This window comes from Amphiura filiformis, chromosome 14 (genome assembly GCF_039555335.1).
Source record: "Amphiura filiformis chromosome 14, Afil_fr2py, whole genome shotgun sequence".
NCBI lineage: Eukaryota > Metazoa > Echinodermata > Ophiuroidea > Amphilepidida > Amphiuridae > Amphiura > Amphiura filiformis.
Window position 1 is genome coordinate 39,474,181 of NC_092641.1, and position 21,341 is coordinate 39,495,521.

Genomic DNA, 21,341 nt, shown 5'->3' on the forward strand with positions numbered 1-21,341 from the left:
AATAGGCCTACTAGAATAGGCCTATATACATACCAAATTACTTAGTATTCATTCCATCCATTGGTACATGTATATGATGTATACCCAGCCAGTGTCCAAAGTCCCTGATCATGCTGGTTATACTATAATATTTGTCGTGTGCCAATAATCTTTGCTAATTGCCCTAATCTCTTTTTAAGTGCTGAAGATTAATAGATGTGATGTTCTCCCTCCCTCCAGCTGTTTTATATATAGTGACAGGCCTTCAAGGAGTTCTTGCTGTTTGTGCAAACTGAAGGAAAGAGTGACAGTTGACATATCTGGACATATGGTCATAGACATAGTGGTTGACCATAGATGACTTGTGGCTATATTATTTTTATAAAAAACATGAAAACACTGGTAGTCCATGGATCAACTGTGGCATAATGACAAAAGATCTCAGAGTAGCTAGTATCTGTGTAGAAACCACTAATAGAAGCACTTACGCCTTGAAATCAAGGCTAAATGTATAGGGTAACCTTTTTGTTGTGGACTTGAGTTTCAGTATCTAATACATTCAAAGGTCATGTGATCAATGTACAAACATATTGGGGTTAACGAACAGCGTCTGGATATATTAGCATTATTATTTTACCATTGTGGTCCGAAACCGTTCTTGTTCCAGATCAAGCCCGACGTATGTGATAACCAGGATCGCTACACACTTATCTACTTAGAGCAACCGTTTATCATACCTGGAGGGAGGTTTCGAGAATTTTATTATTGGTAAGACTTATTGTTTGTTTATTTGTTTCCCTTGTTTGTTTGTTATTTCGCATGCATAAACATGCCATATCAGTGCATGTTGCTGATACTTAAAGATTTCTGAGATTATTACAATAAGGTATAGTCCTATGGACAAGAGAGCCCATCAGACATATCGAATTGTATTCTGAATAATGAAGAATGTCCTCCTGATATCAAATAATTCAGAATTTGGAAATTCGTGATATAATACAAATTTGATGACAAATGATTAAAATTTGATATCTTTTAAATTATTGATATATAACAGTCCTCGAAGTAAACTTTATAAATCTAATGATTGTATGTACCTGAGATGAAAAGCCGACGATTAATTGAAAATTTTGATATTTCATATTGAAGATATACACTTTTCCCCCAAAAGACCTATTTTTTTTGTGTAGGGGGGGGGGGTCCATATCTTCAATACGAAAGGTCAACATTTTCAATTGATCATCGGCTTTTCATCCAGCTACATATTATTAGATTTATAAAGTTCACTTCGAAGACTGTTTTATCAAAAATATTACTTTTTAATCATTTGCCATAAAATGCGTATTATTATATCGCGAATTTCAACAAAATCAATATGATTTGAAATCAGAAGGAAATTCTTCGTATTCAGAATGCAATTCGGTATTTCTGTAGACTTCTCCGTAGTCCACTTGCCCATTTTGTATACTTTGGCTATTACATTTAAGCATAAAACTCTGATTTGTATTAATTGTGTGCACTTGATAGATTTTCACATCTGATCTTTTCAGTCACCGTACTCCCTCTGTTTACTAGCTTCCCAAGTGGACTACTTACTTTGACTTGCGGTTAACATTTTTAACACGAGACATGGAGAGTTAGGCCAATTTCTGGCCTAACTAAAATTGGCCATGATTGTGATTGGTCGCCCAGATCTCGTTATGGTTTAAATCCTCCGAGCACGTGCCATTACCATTGATAACTACATCGTACACAACTAGTCTACAACTATGCGGCGCTTTGTGTACTAGGTGCATGAGCGCGTCTTGTACGTCTCCTGCGGTTAAATTGGATTGATAAACAAGTATGATTGACAGTGTGTGTTACGGACTAAGTCCCCGGTCAAAGTCCTGTTAAAAAGGCAATGTACATAGTCGATTTTCAACTCGGGCTTTCGCGATTAATAACCTGGTAGATTCTAAAATCAGAATTGTTCAGTATTTGAAGTGCCATTATAATTATGCCATTATTGCATTCAATAATATAAGCCTACGTATAGTTAACTGTTACTGTCACTAATATAATTATAATAAACTTTTTCATAACCATTTATTAGTATTTTGATGTCATAGATATAAGTATACTTTCGAGTTCAACTGAATGCGTTCATCATGATTAATAACATATGTTTATTTCTCAAAAATCGACTATGGCATAGTCTAGTATTTCTGATGCGTTCTCATGTCCCACAAAAACACCGCCCAAACGCTCATACTTGTTTAAAACAAAGATTTGTTATTATTTTGATTCCAGGGATTCATATTGGATCATGAAAGGTTTATTGGTATGCGGTATGACAACAACTGTACGAGGAATGCTGTCAAATTTTGCATACTTGGCTGACAAGTAAGAGCGTACTTTCTTCCTAATAAAATGGTAGCTTTTACTATCAAATCAGAGTCAAATATATCCCCTTTTAATTTTGAGCGAACAGCTGAGCAAAGCAAAGAAAATTGGAATTTACTACCAGCGCCGATGGAGCAAATGTGTGTCACTCCGTCGGTCGTGCTACGGTATGGTCCTTTGATGTGTGTATGGCTGTCCCGCATACCATCTACGTACTGAATATTGCGTATGCGTTCGAGTAATATTTCTATCGTAATAATTAAACGACGGATCCTGCGTTTAATTCAAAATCTCGGATTTTGACAAAACTACAGTACCTATAAAGTCGGTGATTTTTGCAGGGTATGTTTAGTTTAGTACATTACAATCGAAGAGCTTAGATGCAAAACGTGCTGAGTCCATAATTACATGTTACTCATTTACGCTATTAATTGATTGAGTAACGAGCCAATAATTTGTCAAACTTGCACTCGTTTCTTCATTTAATTTAGGTATGAAGTCATATAGATGTATTCCACAATCTCCCACTTTTTTAGGTTCGGATTCATACCCAATGGGAACCGTATCTACTACACTATTCGCAGTCAACCACCATTCTTTATACCGTCCGTCTACAATTATCTTAAGGCCACCGATAACTTTGACTTTGTAAGAACTCTATTACCAATCCTGGAGAAGGAATATATGTTTTGGATGACGAATAGAAGTGTGGAGGTACAGAAGCCTGGTGGTGATGAATCGTTTGTACTGAATCGATACGATGTTAATACTGATAAACCAAGGTAAGCTTTATGATATATGCTGTATAAGTATTTCAAGTTTATTGTCATGCTATATAAGCACAGATGATTTGTCCTACGTTAAACGTTAAACTAAATATAATTTATTGTTAACATTATCTGTTTATGGTACAGTATTTGCTTTAGTTTTTAATGGGAGCTACTATCATATAAGTAGACCCAGAGGCTCCGGAAGATTTGTTATTATTATTATTGGGTGTCCATCTATATGAGGCCTTAAACACTGAGGGGTGAGTGCGGGAGATTGTATTCCTCTCCTGCGTGAAGCGCGGAAGCCTTTGAAATACACGCATTTACATGCATTGTACCTTTAATTCTGAATAATGCCTTACAAAAGTGAATTTTTACCCTCAAATTTTGAATTTTACCTTAAATTATTGAGGGTGCTGGGCTCCCCAGGTCCCCAGTTTCGGAGACTGATTCATAATAATTATCAACAAAGTGAGTAATGGTGATGTGGTGAATGAACACTTCCTTTTACTTCGGATCAGAATAATTGAAAACATTCTTAAGGTGGTACTACACCGCTTTAAAATGTGTGATTATTTTTTGCATTTTTCTCAACAAATAATAACACACTGGTAACAAAAGTTATGTATATTATAGGGGCAAGGAATCCAGTTACTACACTGGAATTTCAGTGACTGAAGACAAGCGGTACGTTATTTATGATAAGAAAAGAGGTACCGCTAGAATGTACCTCGTTTCTTAACATTATAATGAACCACTTGTCTTGAATCACTGGAATTTCAGTGAAGTAATATTTATTGGATTCCTTGCCCCTGTAATATATATATATATAACTTTTGTTACCAGTGTGTTGTTATTTTTTGAGAAAAAAATGCAAAATTAGTTACAAATTTTATCAGGGAGTGTGTAGTACCACCTTAAAGGGGCATTTCGTGATCCACAGCCTCATCCCCCCACTTTTCCCAAAACAAGTTGAGATTTTTACACCACTGGATACCTCTGGCTACATAATGTTTATGTACCAAATATTTCTTGCAGATTAATTCGCTTAGCAAAAATATCGCCAATTACAGCAGTGTAATACACATAATCATGCCATGCATAACTCGCAAACGCAAAATCGGAATCAACTGAAATTTTGGAAATAAGCTTTTTTCTTGGATATCTACTGAAAAATGTCATAAAAAGAGGATGCTAGGATCACGAAATGGCCTCCTTTAATATCACTTTATAAACATAATCGGGTCGGATTCCTAAGCATTAATGTTTAAGGTAAAGCTTGCGAGGTGAAAGTGATTTTTTGATATATTAGTCCTATCAAGTTCATACTTTTTCACAATGATATCTCAGGTGAAACCAATTTGAAAAATGGGTGAAAGAAAAATTCTGCGGATACGGTTGCCATGGAAACTGCGGCCATCATGGATTTTAAGGATATCAGATTGCGCGCAGTTTTTTCTTTACTTCCAATTCTCAGAAATTTGTTATGAGTACAGGGTATGTATACCTTTAAACTCAAATGGAAAACTTGTTTTGAAAAATTAAAATTAATTAAGGTAACGATGTCGTTAAAATCCAAATAACGCATTTTCCGGCCCAAACGTTGGAAAAAAATCACTTTTTTTTACCAAAATTGAGCAATTAAAAAAAACTCTCTCCATTTGAGTTATCTCTACACACATGCCAAATTTCATTGAGCTATGATATACAGAAGTTGAAAAAAGCTGCGCGCAATGTTAAATAACCCGAAACGACAAAATGGCTGAAAATGACGTTTAAAGTCTAGAAACACTGAATTTTGAAAATTGGGTTAAATTATTTAACTTATCAACTTCATATTGTCAACATTTTTTAAATAATATTGTTAAACACTAAAAACTGTAAAAAAATCAGGTCAAAGGTACCTTAAATTAGCTTAATTCTAGAAATGTGTTCAAAATCAACTCCTGAAAACAATAAAATACATAAGAAATTCTGCACATGTAAAAGGATAGGAAATTTACAATTTCGTCTGCGTGTATTTCATTTTAATCAAGCAGCATTTCCAAACCCCAAATCGGATGCAAATGAAATAAAAAGCATTCGATAGCTAAGATTGTACATTTTAAACTATTAAAAACCTCAAAATACATTTTTTAATCTCTATTTCCTGTTTTCACCTTGCAAGCTTTTTAATTGCTAAAACATATTCATCAATACTCTAAACATGTTAGTAATTCAAACATATTTGCAAAGTGACAGCAGCATGTGATTAGACAAGCTTTCTAATGACTACAAACGCATTATATTTTCTGCATTTTGACTTTGTGAACAAAATAGATTCAAGGCAACTGTCTGCTGCCTTCTATAGTCTAGGTCAAAAACAATAATAATATATGTTTTGTTACTTTGGCGAGGGAGGGCGGTATTAACCGATTTTTATGTAGCCAGCATGGCCGGGGTAACTCTACAGCAAATGTATACGCATAATTATTATTTGGGATACTTTATTTTATTCTACCCTTTATACCGTATTGTGATTCCATTATCAGACACATTATTCCAAGAATTAATACAAATGTTATGTTGACTAAAATATTACCGCTTCAGGAATAGGGTCTGGTCTTGTATGAACAAGCGGCATATCCCTATTGACGTCGTAGATCTGTTACCAGTTTACGATCAAGAAGACATTGATAAACTATACAAGGTGTCTAAAAAATAACCATTTTTTGCTCTATCTAGAGGTCCTGAACAATACTTTTCAAAAATGTTTGCCAAAACATATATTTTGCATTAACACCAAGATGACATTTTAAATATATGAAGTTGTATTTTTTTTAGTCATATAAAACGGTATTAAGGTGGCTGTGTACTCTCAGACATGCATGTAGTAAAAGTGCAATAACTTTGTAATTATTCGCGCAAAACATATACAAGTATACATTTTTATGAAGGCAAGACATCAATAAGGGTAAGGGTAAGGGTAAGGGTAGCCAGGGCAGTGTATGGGCTTCACAAAATCTGCTACTATTTATGCCCATAACTGCAAAATAATCCTATGTGGGATGTGCAATATTATTATATAAGAGTGTGTATTCATTGGAAATGCTAGAGAACCAGTTTTCTTGCTACATTTGCCTGACTTTGATGACAACTTTTGAGTCCAGGTTTGTACACAAACAAGGTAGCAGAATTTGGCACCTTTGGCACCACTGTCACACAAGTCTTGGTTTAAGCTTACATTAACTTTATCATTGACTGCTTCATGTGCAATAAATTAACTATGGCTCCATCAACAACTATTTTACTGCTATGTATAGTTTTATATGCTAGTTCCTTACATTCCACCATGGGAACTTGTGTAAGCTTACATGCTGCAGGCAAAACAAAACTAAGTTCTCATTACGGGCGGAGGTTCTTATCATGCCCAGTCACCTATTATAACAATGGGACAGCTACGTTTCATCCATCTCGTGTTTTGTTTTTATCTAATGATGTGGAGCTGAATCCCGGCCCTGGTCCCCCCGATAACCAGCCTACTGATTCATTTTTCAACAATAGTGATCGTGGTGGGGATTCGTCTAACTTCACTTTAAACTCATCAGCCCTCTCATCATCTACAGACTTTAATTACCGGACAAATGTGATCACATCTTTATTTTTTAATGCTCGCAGCATTATGAATAAGCTTCCTGATTTCCACACTACGTTGGACACAGAGAACCCGGACATTGTGGCTATAAATGAAACATTTCTTGCTGATTCCATCTGCGACTCTGAAGTCATCGCTGCCCCATATGTGCTTTTCCGTCAGGATCGCTCAAGGAACGGCGGTGGTGTAATGATTGCAGCTAAAGACAGTCTCAGCCCAGTTAGAATTACACAGTTTGAACATGATAATTTAGAACTGTTATGGATAAAAATAACGACTCATAAAGGTTCCATACTATATGGCTCCTTGTATTGTCCTAAAAAGCCAAAATTATCTTTTTTTACTGATTTAGATGACTGCATTGAAAGAATTCTCCAACATGTTAATTCATATTTAGCTGTTGTTCTTGTTGGAGATTTCAACATCGATGCTCCACATATTCAACCTTCTCAAAAGGTCTCCGAGGGTGACACAAGATTATACGGTTTACTTTCTCAGACATTAGACCCCCTTAACATGACTCAACTTGTTAATTTTGTTACTAGGAGATATTCAGAAAATGATCTTGATGGTACCCTCATCGATCATCTATATTCAAATAACTCTAATATTATTAGTAAGGTAATGCCACATTATGGCATCACAGGTGGTGACCATGCTGGTATTCAATTTACACTCAGTGTTGCTCTCCCCAGACCGACGCTTCCTCCTGGATCTTTTCTTCAGTACTCCAAGGCGGATGTTGATGGGCTTCGAAACGAGCTTGGTAATATTGATTGGCACAAAGTCATCGGTGGCAAATCAATTGATGATGCCTGGTGCGCTTTTCGGGATAGATTTATGGTATGTATCCACAAGTATGTGCCGTCCCGGAAAGCTAAAAAGAAGCCCAAGAAGCCTTGGATTACAGTTGAGACTATAAATCTTGCTAGGAGGAAGCGCCGACTGTATAGAGCTAGCCGTAAAGCTCCTGATAACTATAATAAATGGAACCAATATAAGAAGTGTCGTAATAAACTCAAGTCTCAGATTAGAAAGGATTATTACAATTATCTCAAAGATATTTCTGCTGACAACTCAAACTATGGCGCAAAATTTTGGTCCTTTGTTCGTGCATCCAAGGCCAAACAATGTGCCACATCTTTTAAAGATGGAGATATTTTTATTACTGACCCTGCAACTATTGCAACTAATTTTAACACTTTTTTTGCCTCAAATTTTACAGATGTAGACTCCAATGTTGATACCACCTGTGATGGACACGTTGGCTCACCTCTAGTGGCCATCGGTACTGACGCTAATGAGATATTTCAGCTTATCAATCGTTTAAAGTCAGGTAAGGCCCCCGGGCCTGATGGTATTACATCTACCATGTTAAAATTACTGCTGGTCAAGTTGCGATGCCACTTACCCTGCTTTTCAATTTATCTCTTAGCGAAGGTAGAATTCCTGATGACTGGAGGAGAGCCAACGTAGTGCCAATTCACAAAGCTGGTGATATTTCAAGTATTAAAAACTATAGGCCTATCTCATTGTGTTCTGTGGTTGGTAAACTGCTGGAGAGGGTGGTTACTGGCCGTATGGTCAAGTACATGCGTAATGTTGGCCTGATTTCTCATCAGCAACATGGTTTTGTTTCTGGTCGGTCATGTACCACTCTTCTCAGTTCTGTTTGCTATCATTGGGCTCAGATTCTTGATGAAAGATCACCTCCTGATGTAGATGTCATTTTTCTTGATTGGAGCAAAGCTTTTGATAAAGTGAGTCATCAAATTCTTTTAAAAAAGCTGCACCATTATGGCATTTGTGGCCCTTTGTGGCATTGGATTTCATCCTTTCTTATGAATCGTTCTCAGTGTGTCCAATTCAGGGGGGCTTCATCCGGATGGATCCCTGTTCAATCAGGGGTCCCCCAAGGCTCGGTCTTGGGTCCTCTTTTATTTAATTTGTTCGTTTTGGATTTACCAAACTATGTGCAATCTTCTCTTCCGCAATATGCGGATGACACACTTCTTTACAGGCCTATCCGTTCTGAAAATGACATCAACATCATACAAGGTGATCTTGATAATATTACTTATTGGTGTCAAATTAATAAAATGTCTTTAAATCCTGATAAATGCAAAGTTATGCGTCTAAGTAGGAGAGTTGGCGTTGCGCATCGCAGTCCCTCTTATAATATTCTCAACTCGCCTTTGGGTGTTGTGCAAAGCTACAAATATTTGGGTATTATCATTTCTTCTAATCTGAAATGGGGGATCACATTAAGCATATTACTTCCAGGGCTTCAAGGCTCCTTGGTTTCATCAGACGTCTTGTTCGCTGTAATGATGCTGATATCCTTGTTAGGCTTTACAATACATTATGCCGCCCCATTCTTGAATACGGGGCCCCAGCTTGATTCCACATCAGTCTGGTCATCTTAAAAACTTGAAAATATTCAGAAGCGCTTAGCACGCTCTTGTATCCCTGCACCTAGGGGCGAGTTGTCTTATAATGAGCGCCTCCAAAGACTTAGTCTTACTTCACTGGAGAACAGATATACATATCTTGCCATTGCCTATGTTACCAAGTGTCTCTGTGGTGTGTACGACGTTGATCCCTTCAAATATATCAAGATTAATTTGCGTCATGCAGACACTCTTAAGTTTCATCATTCATATGCCAGAACTGACAGTTTTAAATTCACAGTTTTTAATAGATTTCCTGTTTATTTTGACAATTTACCCTCTCATGTCAAGGACCAACTCTTGATGAGTCTTCCTAGTTTTTTACAAGGTACAAAAAAATATTTAAGTGAAATCAGCTGGCAGGTCCAGAACTAATCCTGATTTCTTTTTTACCTTTTTGGGTGCAATAACTGTAATTTCCTTTCTGTACTTTTGTATTTTTGTTCTTGTTATAATTTTTACATAATATTTATTTACATTTTATATGTTCATATGAGCTGCCTGGCCTGGTGGGAGTTTTGCTCTTCATCCTGGGGGGTCTCTCAGCCCTTTTGTTGTTTTGTGTTTGTAGAGAGCCATACGGTTAGCCACTTTGAAAGTTGACTTCTTGTCACTGTTTGGCTTTCCCTGCCAGGGTTCTCTTGTTTTCCGTCCTGTTTTGTCAATTGGTTGCTCCAACCCACCCTCCCAGGGGTTGGTGCTATCTGCCCAGCAGGCCATGTTGCTCAATTCCCATATGTGTACATCCATATCGGGGCGGTGCGCTTGTCGGTTGCTGCATGTGTCTCGTTTCGCATGATAGCTGGGGGTGGGTGCCGGGCTTGTCTCAGGTGGGGGTCGCTTCAGGTCGTCCCCGGGTCGCATGGTTTGGGAATGCGTTTCTGTATTCCTGAATCTGGTGACTTCGGTATGGCTTGGGGCGGCTTAGGCTTGGGACGGGTCTGGTATTTGTCCCTGGCTGTTTATGTGGAAAGGAACACGTGTGGCGGCCGACGGGTGCATCGTTTTGATGTGGATGTACACATATGTAGTGCTTACATACATGTAGTACTATTGGTGAATTTTGTTTTGGGGGTTCGGTAGTTTGCTCGCGTTTTGGACGTCTCATCTTCCGGTTGGGGGACGTCATTGGTGATGCTGGGCTGGCGGCAGTCCTACTCTCGTTCCGGAGTGTGCAGACTTTGCGGTGGTTGGTCATATGCATGATTTGGTGAGTGTGTCCCTTCATCAAGGGACATGACCACTAAGTCATGTGTGTGGCTGGCTGCTGTGGGGAGCTGTGCACTCTGGAGATGGGGGTGGGGGTGTTGCTGGTTCGTCGTGTTGCTGAGGGGGTCCTCCGATCGGGGGGTGGGGCGTCTGGAGAGGGAGTGAATTGTTGTACTCGTGAAGCGGTTTACCATTGGTATGTTATCTAACAGTCCTGTTGAACTTATTCAAGGGGCTTATATTTAATCGTTCTTAAATATCTAATTGTTTTTGATGTAGTACTTATAAATGTGCAATATATGTATTTTATAATGTTTTTCTGGCGAATAAAATGAAATGAAATGAAATGAAATGAAATAAATCTTAATATAAATACAGATTTGGGGTAAAAATAACAATTCTGAAGAAAATCAAAAAAAAGTAAGTTTTTTTTTTTTTTTGTTAGGAAAAAAAAAAAAAAAAACACTCTTTCCAAAATATTTTATTTTGTTTTTAGCTCAATCTTGAGGCTCCATTCCAAAACGTTTTTTTTATTTTTTTGATATTGGCCTTATTTTTTGAGATATTGACCATATAAGGCATCAAAATGAACTTTTTAAAATTCAAAAACGCCTATTTGCACAAAATGATGCCTAAAATCGGAAATAGACCAAAATATAAAAAAATGATAAAACCGTTTCTTGAGTCGATCATGCTTTTTACGATGATCATATTTGCTTACCTATAGATGCTGTATTTATTGAGTTATCGTGTACCTAAATCGTCATCAGAAAATGAACATTGAAATAATGGCCGTTGAAGTTTAAAGTGGTCACATTTTGCACTTTCATCGAATCTCACAGGAGAATGCGACAGTTTTCGTTTTTGTAACTTATATTACGTGAACATCGGGTAAATCCACAGCCCCTTGAGAAGTTTGAGCGAAATCCATTCATAACTTGATATTTAAATCGGGGAAAGAACTCACATTTTATCAGCTAAAACGGAGCCATTTGACCACTAGGTTTTTGTGAAATCAGTGCTTCCGTGGTGTTTCCATAAGATGCGCCGCGCATGCAGATAAGCGTCGCGTATGCGTCGCGTATTTGTGCGTTCACAAATTGCGCGATACGCAAAGCGATGAGTTGTTGCGCGCGTGTACCTTGCTGGTACAACAAAGATTTTCTTTCCTTTTCAATTTCAAACACGAGTGGAATAGTGAAATAAAATCCTTAAAATATTGCAGTTGGAGTTTACAAATCTGGATTTTCATTCCTTGTATTTATAAAAAACATAACAAGGTACAAACATATCATAAAAACTAAATTTTGAGAAAGAAACAATGGCTAGAGTACACAGCCGCGTTAAACACGTTTTCATGATGTCTATAAATTACAAGACATTAAAATGTTAATAAAACGTTTTGATCAAAACCAAACTACACGTACAGCAGGTTTTTTAAACATTTTTATGTTTGCTGGGTTTAGAAATTAAGCAGGTTTAACAACAACAGTCGACCAAAAAATTGTCTTTGATTTAACCAGCAATGTCAAACACGCCATTTTGTGAAAACAGCGAAAAGTTTTGAAAATGAGATGGAGTAATTTTTTTGACAATCTCTTATTTGTTGTAAATAGCATTAGCCCTATGCCGTTCTGCATTTACAGTGAGCAATGATATGCCGCCTTTTCATTCAGGCACACATCTTATTCTTAACCCTGTAATATTTAGTCTACAACAAATGTGTATTAGTTCTTGGAATAATTTGTTCGATAATGTCCAAATCACAATTCACTTAAATGTTAAATCATTAATTTATACTGGTAATTTTAAACCGTCAATAAATAATAATAAAAATATAAAAATAAATACTGAAAGCTTAAATGGTGCTGAAACATTGCAGTACGTATGTTGCTTTTCAGACAAGTATGGCTTGATGCTAGTCCAGCAAAGAAACAGTGCAATTTTGCATTTGTAACCGTCCACCAGAAACGAGCCCAAAAGAAAGCCCCTACTTAAATTGAGAATTTTGCAGATTTGGAAAGAATGATCATACCTGGACGTAGCTTCACAATGACGCTTAAACCGGCTTTGTTTGATAGCCTGAAATGAAGTCATGTTTCTTCAACATTTGCCTTACAATAGAGTGACACTGAGAAATTGCACTGAAAGTTATCAAAATTATATTATTTATGTTGAAACCAGGTCCATAAAATGTCAATTTTTAAAATTCTTTTTAGTTTTGTATAGCCGCGTAACTTTACAGCAGTGTAAGCGAAGTATGACATATTTCAAATCTGTGAATATCTATTTTTTTTCTCAAAATATGACATTTTTGGATATTTTACACTGTAGTTCAAAATCACATTTTCCGACTTCAGGGCTCTTTTGTGGTGGATGGTCACATTATCGTATTTTCCCAACTTAATGTATTTGGATCTTTACTTGGTCCCTTTTCAGGCCGGAATCATTTCGCGAAGACAGTGATGAATGCCCGTCATGTTCCAAAGGTAAATACTGTTTCTTACTTGTTATAATGCATCTAAACAAGGGTATATATTTTGATTCCGTTGGTTTAATCGGAGAATACAATCCATGAACGATCAAAACCAAAACACCCAGCAAGAAGTTGAAATATAAAAACGACGACGAAAACAGTTACACAGAGTAATGAACAAACTTTAATATCAATTGGCTCGATGACTCAATTAGTAAGCGTCGTGCTTGTATTACGAATATCGCCGGTTCGGATTGGTTTGTTTTTCAACGTTTATGTGCGCTATCTGCTCTGGGTAAAGATTAGTATTTGTTGAACTACTACAGTAAGTATATTAACTTTCATACACATATTAATGACGACAACAATTACACATAGAAATTTATCCAAAAAAAATCGTAGAAAAACCTGCTTTTGTGTGACTGACCTTCTATTAATCTGCAGAAGAACAAGCTAGAATTTATTCTAATTTGGCCGCTGGTGCAGAGAGTGGATGGGATTTCTCCAGTAGATGGTTGAAGCACAACGAGAAGGATCTGAAGAACATACGCACAAGTCAAATAGTTCCAGTAGATCTGAACAGTGTCCTCTGTTTAAATGAAAAGATATTAGCTGAACTTTTTAAAAGGGATGGTAAGCCAATGTTTATAATTGTTATATTACGGTATCATATCATGCGCGAAGGTCTCTTATAGAATATAGATGAGGTGACATGTGTTTACATTTGATACGCCCTCTGTTGGTCTGTGATCAAAATTGTCAGGCAAAAAACACTATAGTTTACATGGAAGAAGTTGATTTTTATTCATTAACTTTGGTTTCAAAGCAAATAATACAAAATCAATCTTGTTTATAAATGCATCGAGCTATATGGTCAATTCCAGCGAAAGCGGGACAAAATTCTCTCTATGTTAACTTTCCACTTTAAAATGTCATTAATAAAGGAAATCACGTTATTGATGGAGCATATCATGTCACGTCCAATGTGCTCTCATTGTGCATATAGGCCTTTACTAGCAAGTCATACCAGGGGACAAGTTATGATGGCTTAAATGAATTGGCGTTACCCACGAATCCAAAGATAAAGCACCATATATGTCATTGAATGTCCTTCAATCAAAATGAAATTATTACCGTTAGACGTTTGCATGATCTCTCATCATATGTAAAACGATTGAATTCCACCAAAGTTTGTGGACTCTAGAGGCCATTAAGTCAATTTGGCTAATAATTTTGTTACCCGCGTATCAAAAATAAAATGATCGTTCTGAAAAATGTTAAGTGCATATGCCATAAATAACTATATCATGAAACGAAGTTTCGTTCTATAATTCTGAGGTCCAAGTGATTATTTTATGCAAATACGTTTTACCCATAAAATTCCAAATTTGACGTTACCCACGTATCAACTGTTACCCACGAGTCCAGCAAATATAATTGCCATAACTTAAATTAACATTTAATGACTTTGGAGACTGAATTTAGTTTGACAGGCGCTTAAAATTGTAAATCGTAAAAATACGTTCACCGCTTTAAAAAAGAATCTACGACGGTTTAAACTTTCGTTACCCACGAATCCCGAATAGATGCTAACCTTGAAAAACAAGGAGATTGTTTATTTTAAGTTCAAATCAGCACATATTCAAGCCATGGGTATGCTATAATTTTTACAGTACTTACAGTTTATGCACCTAAGAAACGCAAACCCCAAACGGTACTATAGTACTTATAGCTTTACCCACGAATTCGGCGTTACCCACGAATCCAAGGATTTACTCGTAAATTATATGTTTCTTATGCATCTTAACATTTTGAAAACATGCGAAATAGGTTCCAAAACAGTCCTGTTTAATAGCGTCCTCTTGAAGGTATACTGAAGCTGTATCATGAAGTTTTGATTGATTATCCTCAATTACCATTTTGTGGGTAAATGCAATTGGTTAGAGAAACGGGAATCGTTGAAACACAATGGAGGAATACCCGCATGATGGTTTCCAACCTTCTGTAATATTTTCTATTTTGCCGCTTACCAATACATACCTTCAAATATGTGTTACCCACGAACATTTTGGTTACCCACGAATCCCTACTTAAATTATAGTTAACAATGTATTGATAGTGTTTTAGTACATAGGAACTGTCAAACACGATTTAATAGAATATTGCTGCATGAAAACATGGAATGATTTTACTAAAATAATAATATAAAACTGTTTGCTCTGTCTATTTGAATTTGGCAACTTCATTATTCTCAAAATTTTTATACCCAAAATGCCATAATGATCCATTCTAAATATTCCATGTAGTTTGTATTTTGATTAAAATTCATTTTAGTGCCATTGCAGCCGGAATTATTGACATACAGAAAAGTATTTTTTATTTTTATTTTAAAAAATTAGGGATTGCTATTTTCCGGACGATGTTACCCACGACTCCATCCGAGATCCTCATCCTGCGACGAGATACAAAATCTAACTTTATATTTATATGAAGCATTTATTCTAATCTTTCGAAATAATACAGTAATGTTAAATGACAGCCACTTTGGAAAGAGTTCGAAGAATTGACACAATCTTAACTGTACACCTGGTTCTTTCTTAAAATTTGTAATAACCAAAATATTTCTTTGTAGATATACGTAATAAAATTCTATTTTACGTTCAAAGTCTTCACCGATTTCTAGTGTATATGAGTCACACATAAAATATTGAAAGATATTAAAGAAAGTGAAATTTTATGGCGTACAACAGGTGAAAAAGGCTTGAATTCGTGGGTAACATGCATATGCGCATTTAACACTTTATTTGGTCTAGCAAGAAAAGTCATTTTTCAATCCGATGGCACTTCCACCTGATGATTCACTAGATATGATCGTCTCATTTGATAAGTCTAGAATTGAAAAGGAAAACATTTTCAAAATGGCCCCCAGAGAGAATTTTGTCCCGCTTTGGCTGGAATTGACCATATCGTCGGCTGTATTCCATAGTGGCGTATAGTGATTTTTGGTCATTTTTTGAAAATTGGCACATATGTTTTTAATGATGTTCTCTTTCATTTTTCTAAGTCTCATCAGTCATAATTAGCTAATTAATTAGTAATTAATTAATTAAATGTGGCGTATAGTTACAAAGTGACATTTTTGTATTCCATAGTGGCGTATCGACCATACGCCACTTTTTACACACATTTTATAATTATGAAATATCGGCAAAATGAAAAAACATCGTATGTCATAGTGGCGTACGCGTATCGGACCTATACGCCACTATGGAATACGAACGACGAAAAGTAACGCCATAGGGATTACACGGCGACCGAGGTGGCGTACGGTTAACGTAAGGTTAGGGTATTGCGTTTTGTTCGTTTTCCATAGTGACGTATAGTTTTATTGTCAGTTTGCCAGCAATAGTATGTATTTATTTCTTTTGAAAAATATATAACAATAAAATCTATTTAGTTTACTACAGAAATTTCACATCATTTACAAAATATAATGAATGTCTGATTTACACAACTCGATTTTAAATTGGCATTTCTTCAAACCCGATTTTCTCGAAAAGTTGTTTATTCGCGGCGCCCCACTATACGCCACTATGGAATACGGACGACGATATACATAATATCACACAAAACTTCAAAGGTTTTTCAAAGTTGAGTTTTAAAGAGATTTACGTGGTCTGTCATAGACACTTCTGTGTTATTTTGCCTGCTTTGAAACAACAGAGTGCGGTCTGAATGTAAACATGTGACATCATAGGTCACCTCATCTATACTCTAAGACGTTTGGGTTAAAGGCGATCAAGCGGTCATTTGGGATCATTGTTAAAATATGGCCTCTTGTAGGCCTACATGTAACTTTGACAACACATATCCACGAATAGTGAGATATTGTGTAATTTTTATGGTTTTACCAGTCAAAGATCCCCAGCAAAGTGCACAAACACTCCGTGCAGAGATCTATTTGGATTTAGATCCTATTTCAGTGTAGTGATCCTTGGGTAAGGCGGTGTACCTCACAAGTGATCAGGTTTGTGGAGTCTGCATAATCATGTAGTTCCCGTGGTCAAGTTATTGATCTACATGTCTCAAAGAGGTCCGGAGTGTGATTCCCAGTAAAAAAATTCCCAGAGGGTAAAATGGGAGGGGGCTCATAATTATTGCGCAGCCCATAGCATGTTTAAAAATGCCACTACTGTGAATCCTTATAAATTTGAAGAAATGTCTCTTTCATAAAAATTGATTTTGACTGTTTTCTCACTAATGTCTTGTATAACTTTTTAAAGGTGACCAGTCAAAAGCAGACACATACACGAAAGCACACCAAAGACGAATCCGCGCCATCCAAGAAATATTTTGGGACGACGATGTAGGAGTATGGTTAGATTTTGATTTAGAACTTTCCCGAAATCGAAACGAATTTTATCCTTCCAATATAATGCCAATGTGGGCTAAATGCTATTCTACGGACAATGGGAATGCTGAAATTGAGGGGAAAGTCGTGAAATATTTGGAAGTAAGTTTTTAATTAAAATTAATTTGTCTTACATTTTGTAGCATTTTGAAAAAGTCCGTCCCGAGATAGATATTCAATAAAGCCACATCAACATATCATGCCTTTCTGTGCAACTTCGTCTGGTCTTAATATGTTATTTAAAAAGAACATTCTTGGCATTCATTACACAAAACCATCAGAAAACACCCTGATGAAATTATTACGAATATGTTGCACTTATTGGTGGCCCATGCACTCAAACATTCTTATTCCAAGTTTTGAGCTAAATTGCGCCAGTCATTGTTGACTTCCGAGAATAAGTTCGTTACCACCAAACTACCATGCAGGCCCTGCGAAACTACCACGTTTTTAAACATACTTTTTCACCAGATTCGCCGTCGCAAATAATATAGGAGACAAGTAGAAAAGTGATCCCGCCTGGGAATCGAACCCAGGACCTCAGGTTTACAAGACCTGTGCCTTAACCACTGGGCCACTGGAGCTTCATGATTAGGCTGGTTGAAATTCGAACCCATAAGCGGTCACTTAAACTTATCTCCTCCCCGCAAATAGCCCATAGTAGCTAGGCCCGTAAATGCGAGAAATAAATTGCCATCATCCCTGTGAGGAAATATTACATGGAAAAACAGTTTTTTCATGTACCACGAAACATATCTTAGGCATAACATTTGCACTTGGCTTATAAGAAAAATATGAGCTTTCACCTGATCCAAAATCGTCATTTTAATGGGCAGGTAAAGTAGAGGGGGTACGATGATCAGGTCAGCTACCTTTAAGCCGTTGCAATGGTTTCCATCCAAGTTCCTGACGGTAAAGAAACGCCAAAAACAGGACGTTTTAACAAAGTCTGACCACATACACTCATTGTATTGCTATTACAGAAACTTGGAGTGCTAAATTATCCAGGCGGTATTCCAACATCTCTACACGATACAGATCAACAATGGGACTACCCCAATGCATGGCCGCCACTTCAAGAAATTGTCATACAAGCTTTTGATTCCAGCAGTCTCCCAAAGGCTAAGGAATATGCCTTTAAACTGGCACAAAATTGGACAATTACGAATTGGAAAGCTTACAAAAAGAAGGGGATTATGTTTGAAAAGGTAATTTTACTTTTACTGTTCCTGACCATTCTGAAGAGTAATTCTGTGGCAAAGTTTGTAGCAAAAAGGGGAAAATCATTCTCACCCACTCTTGACTGATGCAGCAATTTTAATATTGGTTCAATCTTAAAATTGGTTCAATACCAAAATTAATAGCAACCAAAAACCAATCTGAATATTCTTTATTCCAATGACATCAAAAGTAAGGTGGTAACTAGCGTTTGAAACGTCTCACGGCCTATACCTTTTTGGAAGAAAATACTTCTGCCTAAAAACTCTGGGAGTATTTATGGAACATTTTGGCTTCTGCTTTGTCATGTGTTATTTGTTAGTGAACACGTAAATGCTATTATTTTATAATTCACTGTTAACATACTGAGCCATGTTTTATAACACGGACTTCGAGGGGGGGGGGTGCAACTATAAACGTTATAAACGTCATATACCATTATATTTGGTACTAATGTATAGCTATGGGTGCCCGCTACATAGTGATACTAAAATAAGTACAAACATTTCCCACATAATGTCGCTACGATGTCATAATGTGAGGGCGCCCACATAATGCAAATTTGGGAAAATCTGGCTATGTAAAAAAGTATAGGCAAAATTAATTTTAGGCTAAATTGTTTTACAAAAATGCGATTTTCACCGAAGTTTCTCCTAAATATTAAAGGTAATGACTATTCAAAGGTAATGACTATTTGCACCTAACTAATGAGTTGAAAAAGTCGGTAGCTCTAAGAATTATTTCACAAGAGCGAAATGAAAATCATTAGGGTCTGACCATTGTTTTTACATGACTGTACAGTATGATGTTGAGAAGCAGGGAGTGCCTGGACATGGTGGCGAATATGATACCGTGGTATGTATAATAACAAACTCATTTGTCGAGTTCATTCAACTCATTATGTTGAGTACAGAGACTCATACTGCAAAACTTTCAGGTTATACTTTGATAGATTTTTGATGGACAAAGACAAGGTCATGGTGGTGCAGCAAAAGGCTGTGACTCGTGCATCGCGAGGTAACTCGAGGTAATAGGCGAATCAATTTTGCGCCGACGTTCTTCTCACTTATGTATTAAAGGCGCTTTACCTCGTTTGCTCCACCCACCCATGTGTATATGGGGAGCTGTTAGGGATAATAGTGTGTAGTTTTCATGTTAATATTATATGGTTGTTGTTGGTACAACAAACATTAAAACTTAAACGAGGGTTACCGTTAGAGGTTTTATATTGCACTTCCTGGTTAAAATATGCATGTACTTTATTAGATGTTTTGCAAATTTATAATAATTGGTGTGTTACAGTACACGGGTAAACCAAATTCTAGTATGCATGATGCTGTACAAAAGGTGTTGAAACAACTATGAAGAACTTGCAATGTGTGTTTCTGTTAGCATGGTTAGTTTCAACCTGCGTGCTGAAATAACGCTTTATTGGTGTCAAGACTAAACAACCTTCCCTATCGTCCACTGTCCCTACTTACGCCCACATTGTAAACATCCCAATACTTTTAGGATTCCGGGTATACTCCCAATTGAAATCAGTATTCCAATACTCACCCATTTTCACCGTTTCTGCTTCCCTCTATTATACAGATTGGATTTGGTTGGACGAACGGTGTCATACTAACTCTCCTCGAAAAATACGGAGACAAATTAACGTCAGAAGTACCCAGAACTTTAAGTTTGGAAATGACTGGCCTTATCATAGCATCAGCGTCAGTGTTACTTGGATGCCTTATATTTGTAATTACCTCCGTAATCCGCAGAATCGGTCAATGCAATATTGCTTCTCAGTCAGTGCTTGATAATTTGCCATATCAAAGACTTGAGTCGGAAGTAGCAACATGACGAATGGACAAGTCTGCTGAATTCTGTAACCGCTGTTGAAGGAGTAGAATATTCGAAACGTTTTACTGAAATATACTACAACAACTTTTACAGTACTAACTTAAAGCCTTAATTAATGTACGATCTTTTTATATACATTTATTTTTTTGGCATATTTGTAATACTTACACATGTTCCAACTTAAATCTATGAGCAAACTGTCAAATTCGCCTTATTTGTAGTAAAACGGGATGATTTTCTGTTGGTCCGACATATCATACTTTTTCAGATTATGATAATATGTCTAAACGATCGCAAATCGTAGTCTCCTACGAAGCCAGTTTGGTTACGATAACCAAACTGGCTGCGTAGGACACTAACTCTGAGGCCGCACTCACCGTCCTAATCCAAAAAGTGCAAGATAATTCGAGTGATAGAGGTGAAGTTTATGATGTTGTTTCTTTGCAAATTCTAATGTTTTTCGCGTCCAAATGTATTGGGAACTTTCATAATGATTGCATATTATCATTTTGGAAGCAAAAAATCAAAACATTTATAAAGATCGTACATTAAGGCTTTAAAGCATCAATTCTGTACAGAAAACAGAAAACACTTTTTAAACACATGGAATTACAGATTCATAGTTAGTGGTAAATAAAATGAAAGTTATTAAATTAAACTTCAACACTACTTGTTTATTTCGCTAACCGGGAGCGCTTTCGAGGAACTTCCTCGTCATCAGTTGATGTTGTTAGCTCAGATGATTTCTTGGAAACGGCTAGAGACCAACCTGATCAGGTGACGTCACACTTGGTGACGTCACCGAAGTCGGAAGTTTCCTGCCCCTGGTGTCGCGGGGTTTGATCAGGTTGTCCCTCACAGGATCTAATTCCAATCCTGTGTCTCGGTTCAATGAAGGTCCTTGCTTCTTGATCTGGATAGCTTCAAGGACCTCCTGGGAAATTCTTTTCTTTCTCCAACA

The 21,341-nt window shown here is 36.7% G+C and overlaps 1 protein-coding gene and 1 non-coding gene across 2 annotated transcripts in view; one reads left to right on the forward strand and one right to left on the reverse strand.

The window, feature by feature from the left end:
- The window catches only part of LOC140170073 (trehalase-like), a 31,266-nt gene extending 10,332 nt beyond the window's left edge, over positions 1-20,934 (forward strand). The window contains exons 7-15 of the mRNA XM_072193392.1: positions 647-747; positions 2,272-2,364; positions 2,901-3,146; positions 12,867-12,916; positions 13,348-13,536; positions 17,187-17,416; positions 18,298-18,522; positions 19,334-19,387; positions 20,126-20,934. Coding sequence (XP_072049493.1) covers positions 647-747; positions 2,272-2,364; positions 2,901-3,146; positions 12,867-12,916; positions 13,348-13,536; positions 17,187-17,416; positions 18,298-18,522; positions 19,334-19,387; positions 20,126-20,380 — 1,443 coding nt within the window. The 3' untranslated portion in view covers positions 20,381-20,934. The remainder of the gene's footprint in view (positions 1-646; positions 748-2,271; positions 2,365-2,900; positions 3,147-12,866; positions 12,917-13,347; positions 13,537-17,186; positions 17,417-18,297; positions 18,523-19,333; positions 19,388-20,125) is intronic.
- Positions 17,825-17,898, reverse strand: Trnat-ugu (transfer RNA threonine (anticodon UGU)). Its single transcript has one exon. It is a non-coding gene; the product is annotated as a tRNA-Thr (tRNA).
- Positions 20,935-21,341: the final 407 nt, after the last annotated feature.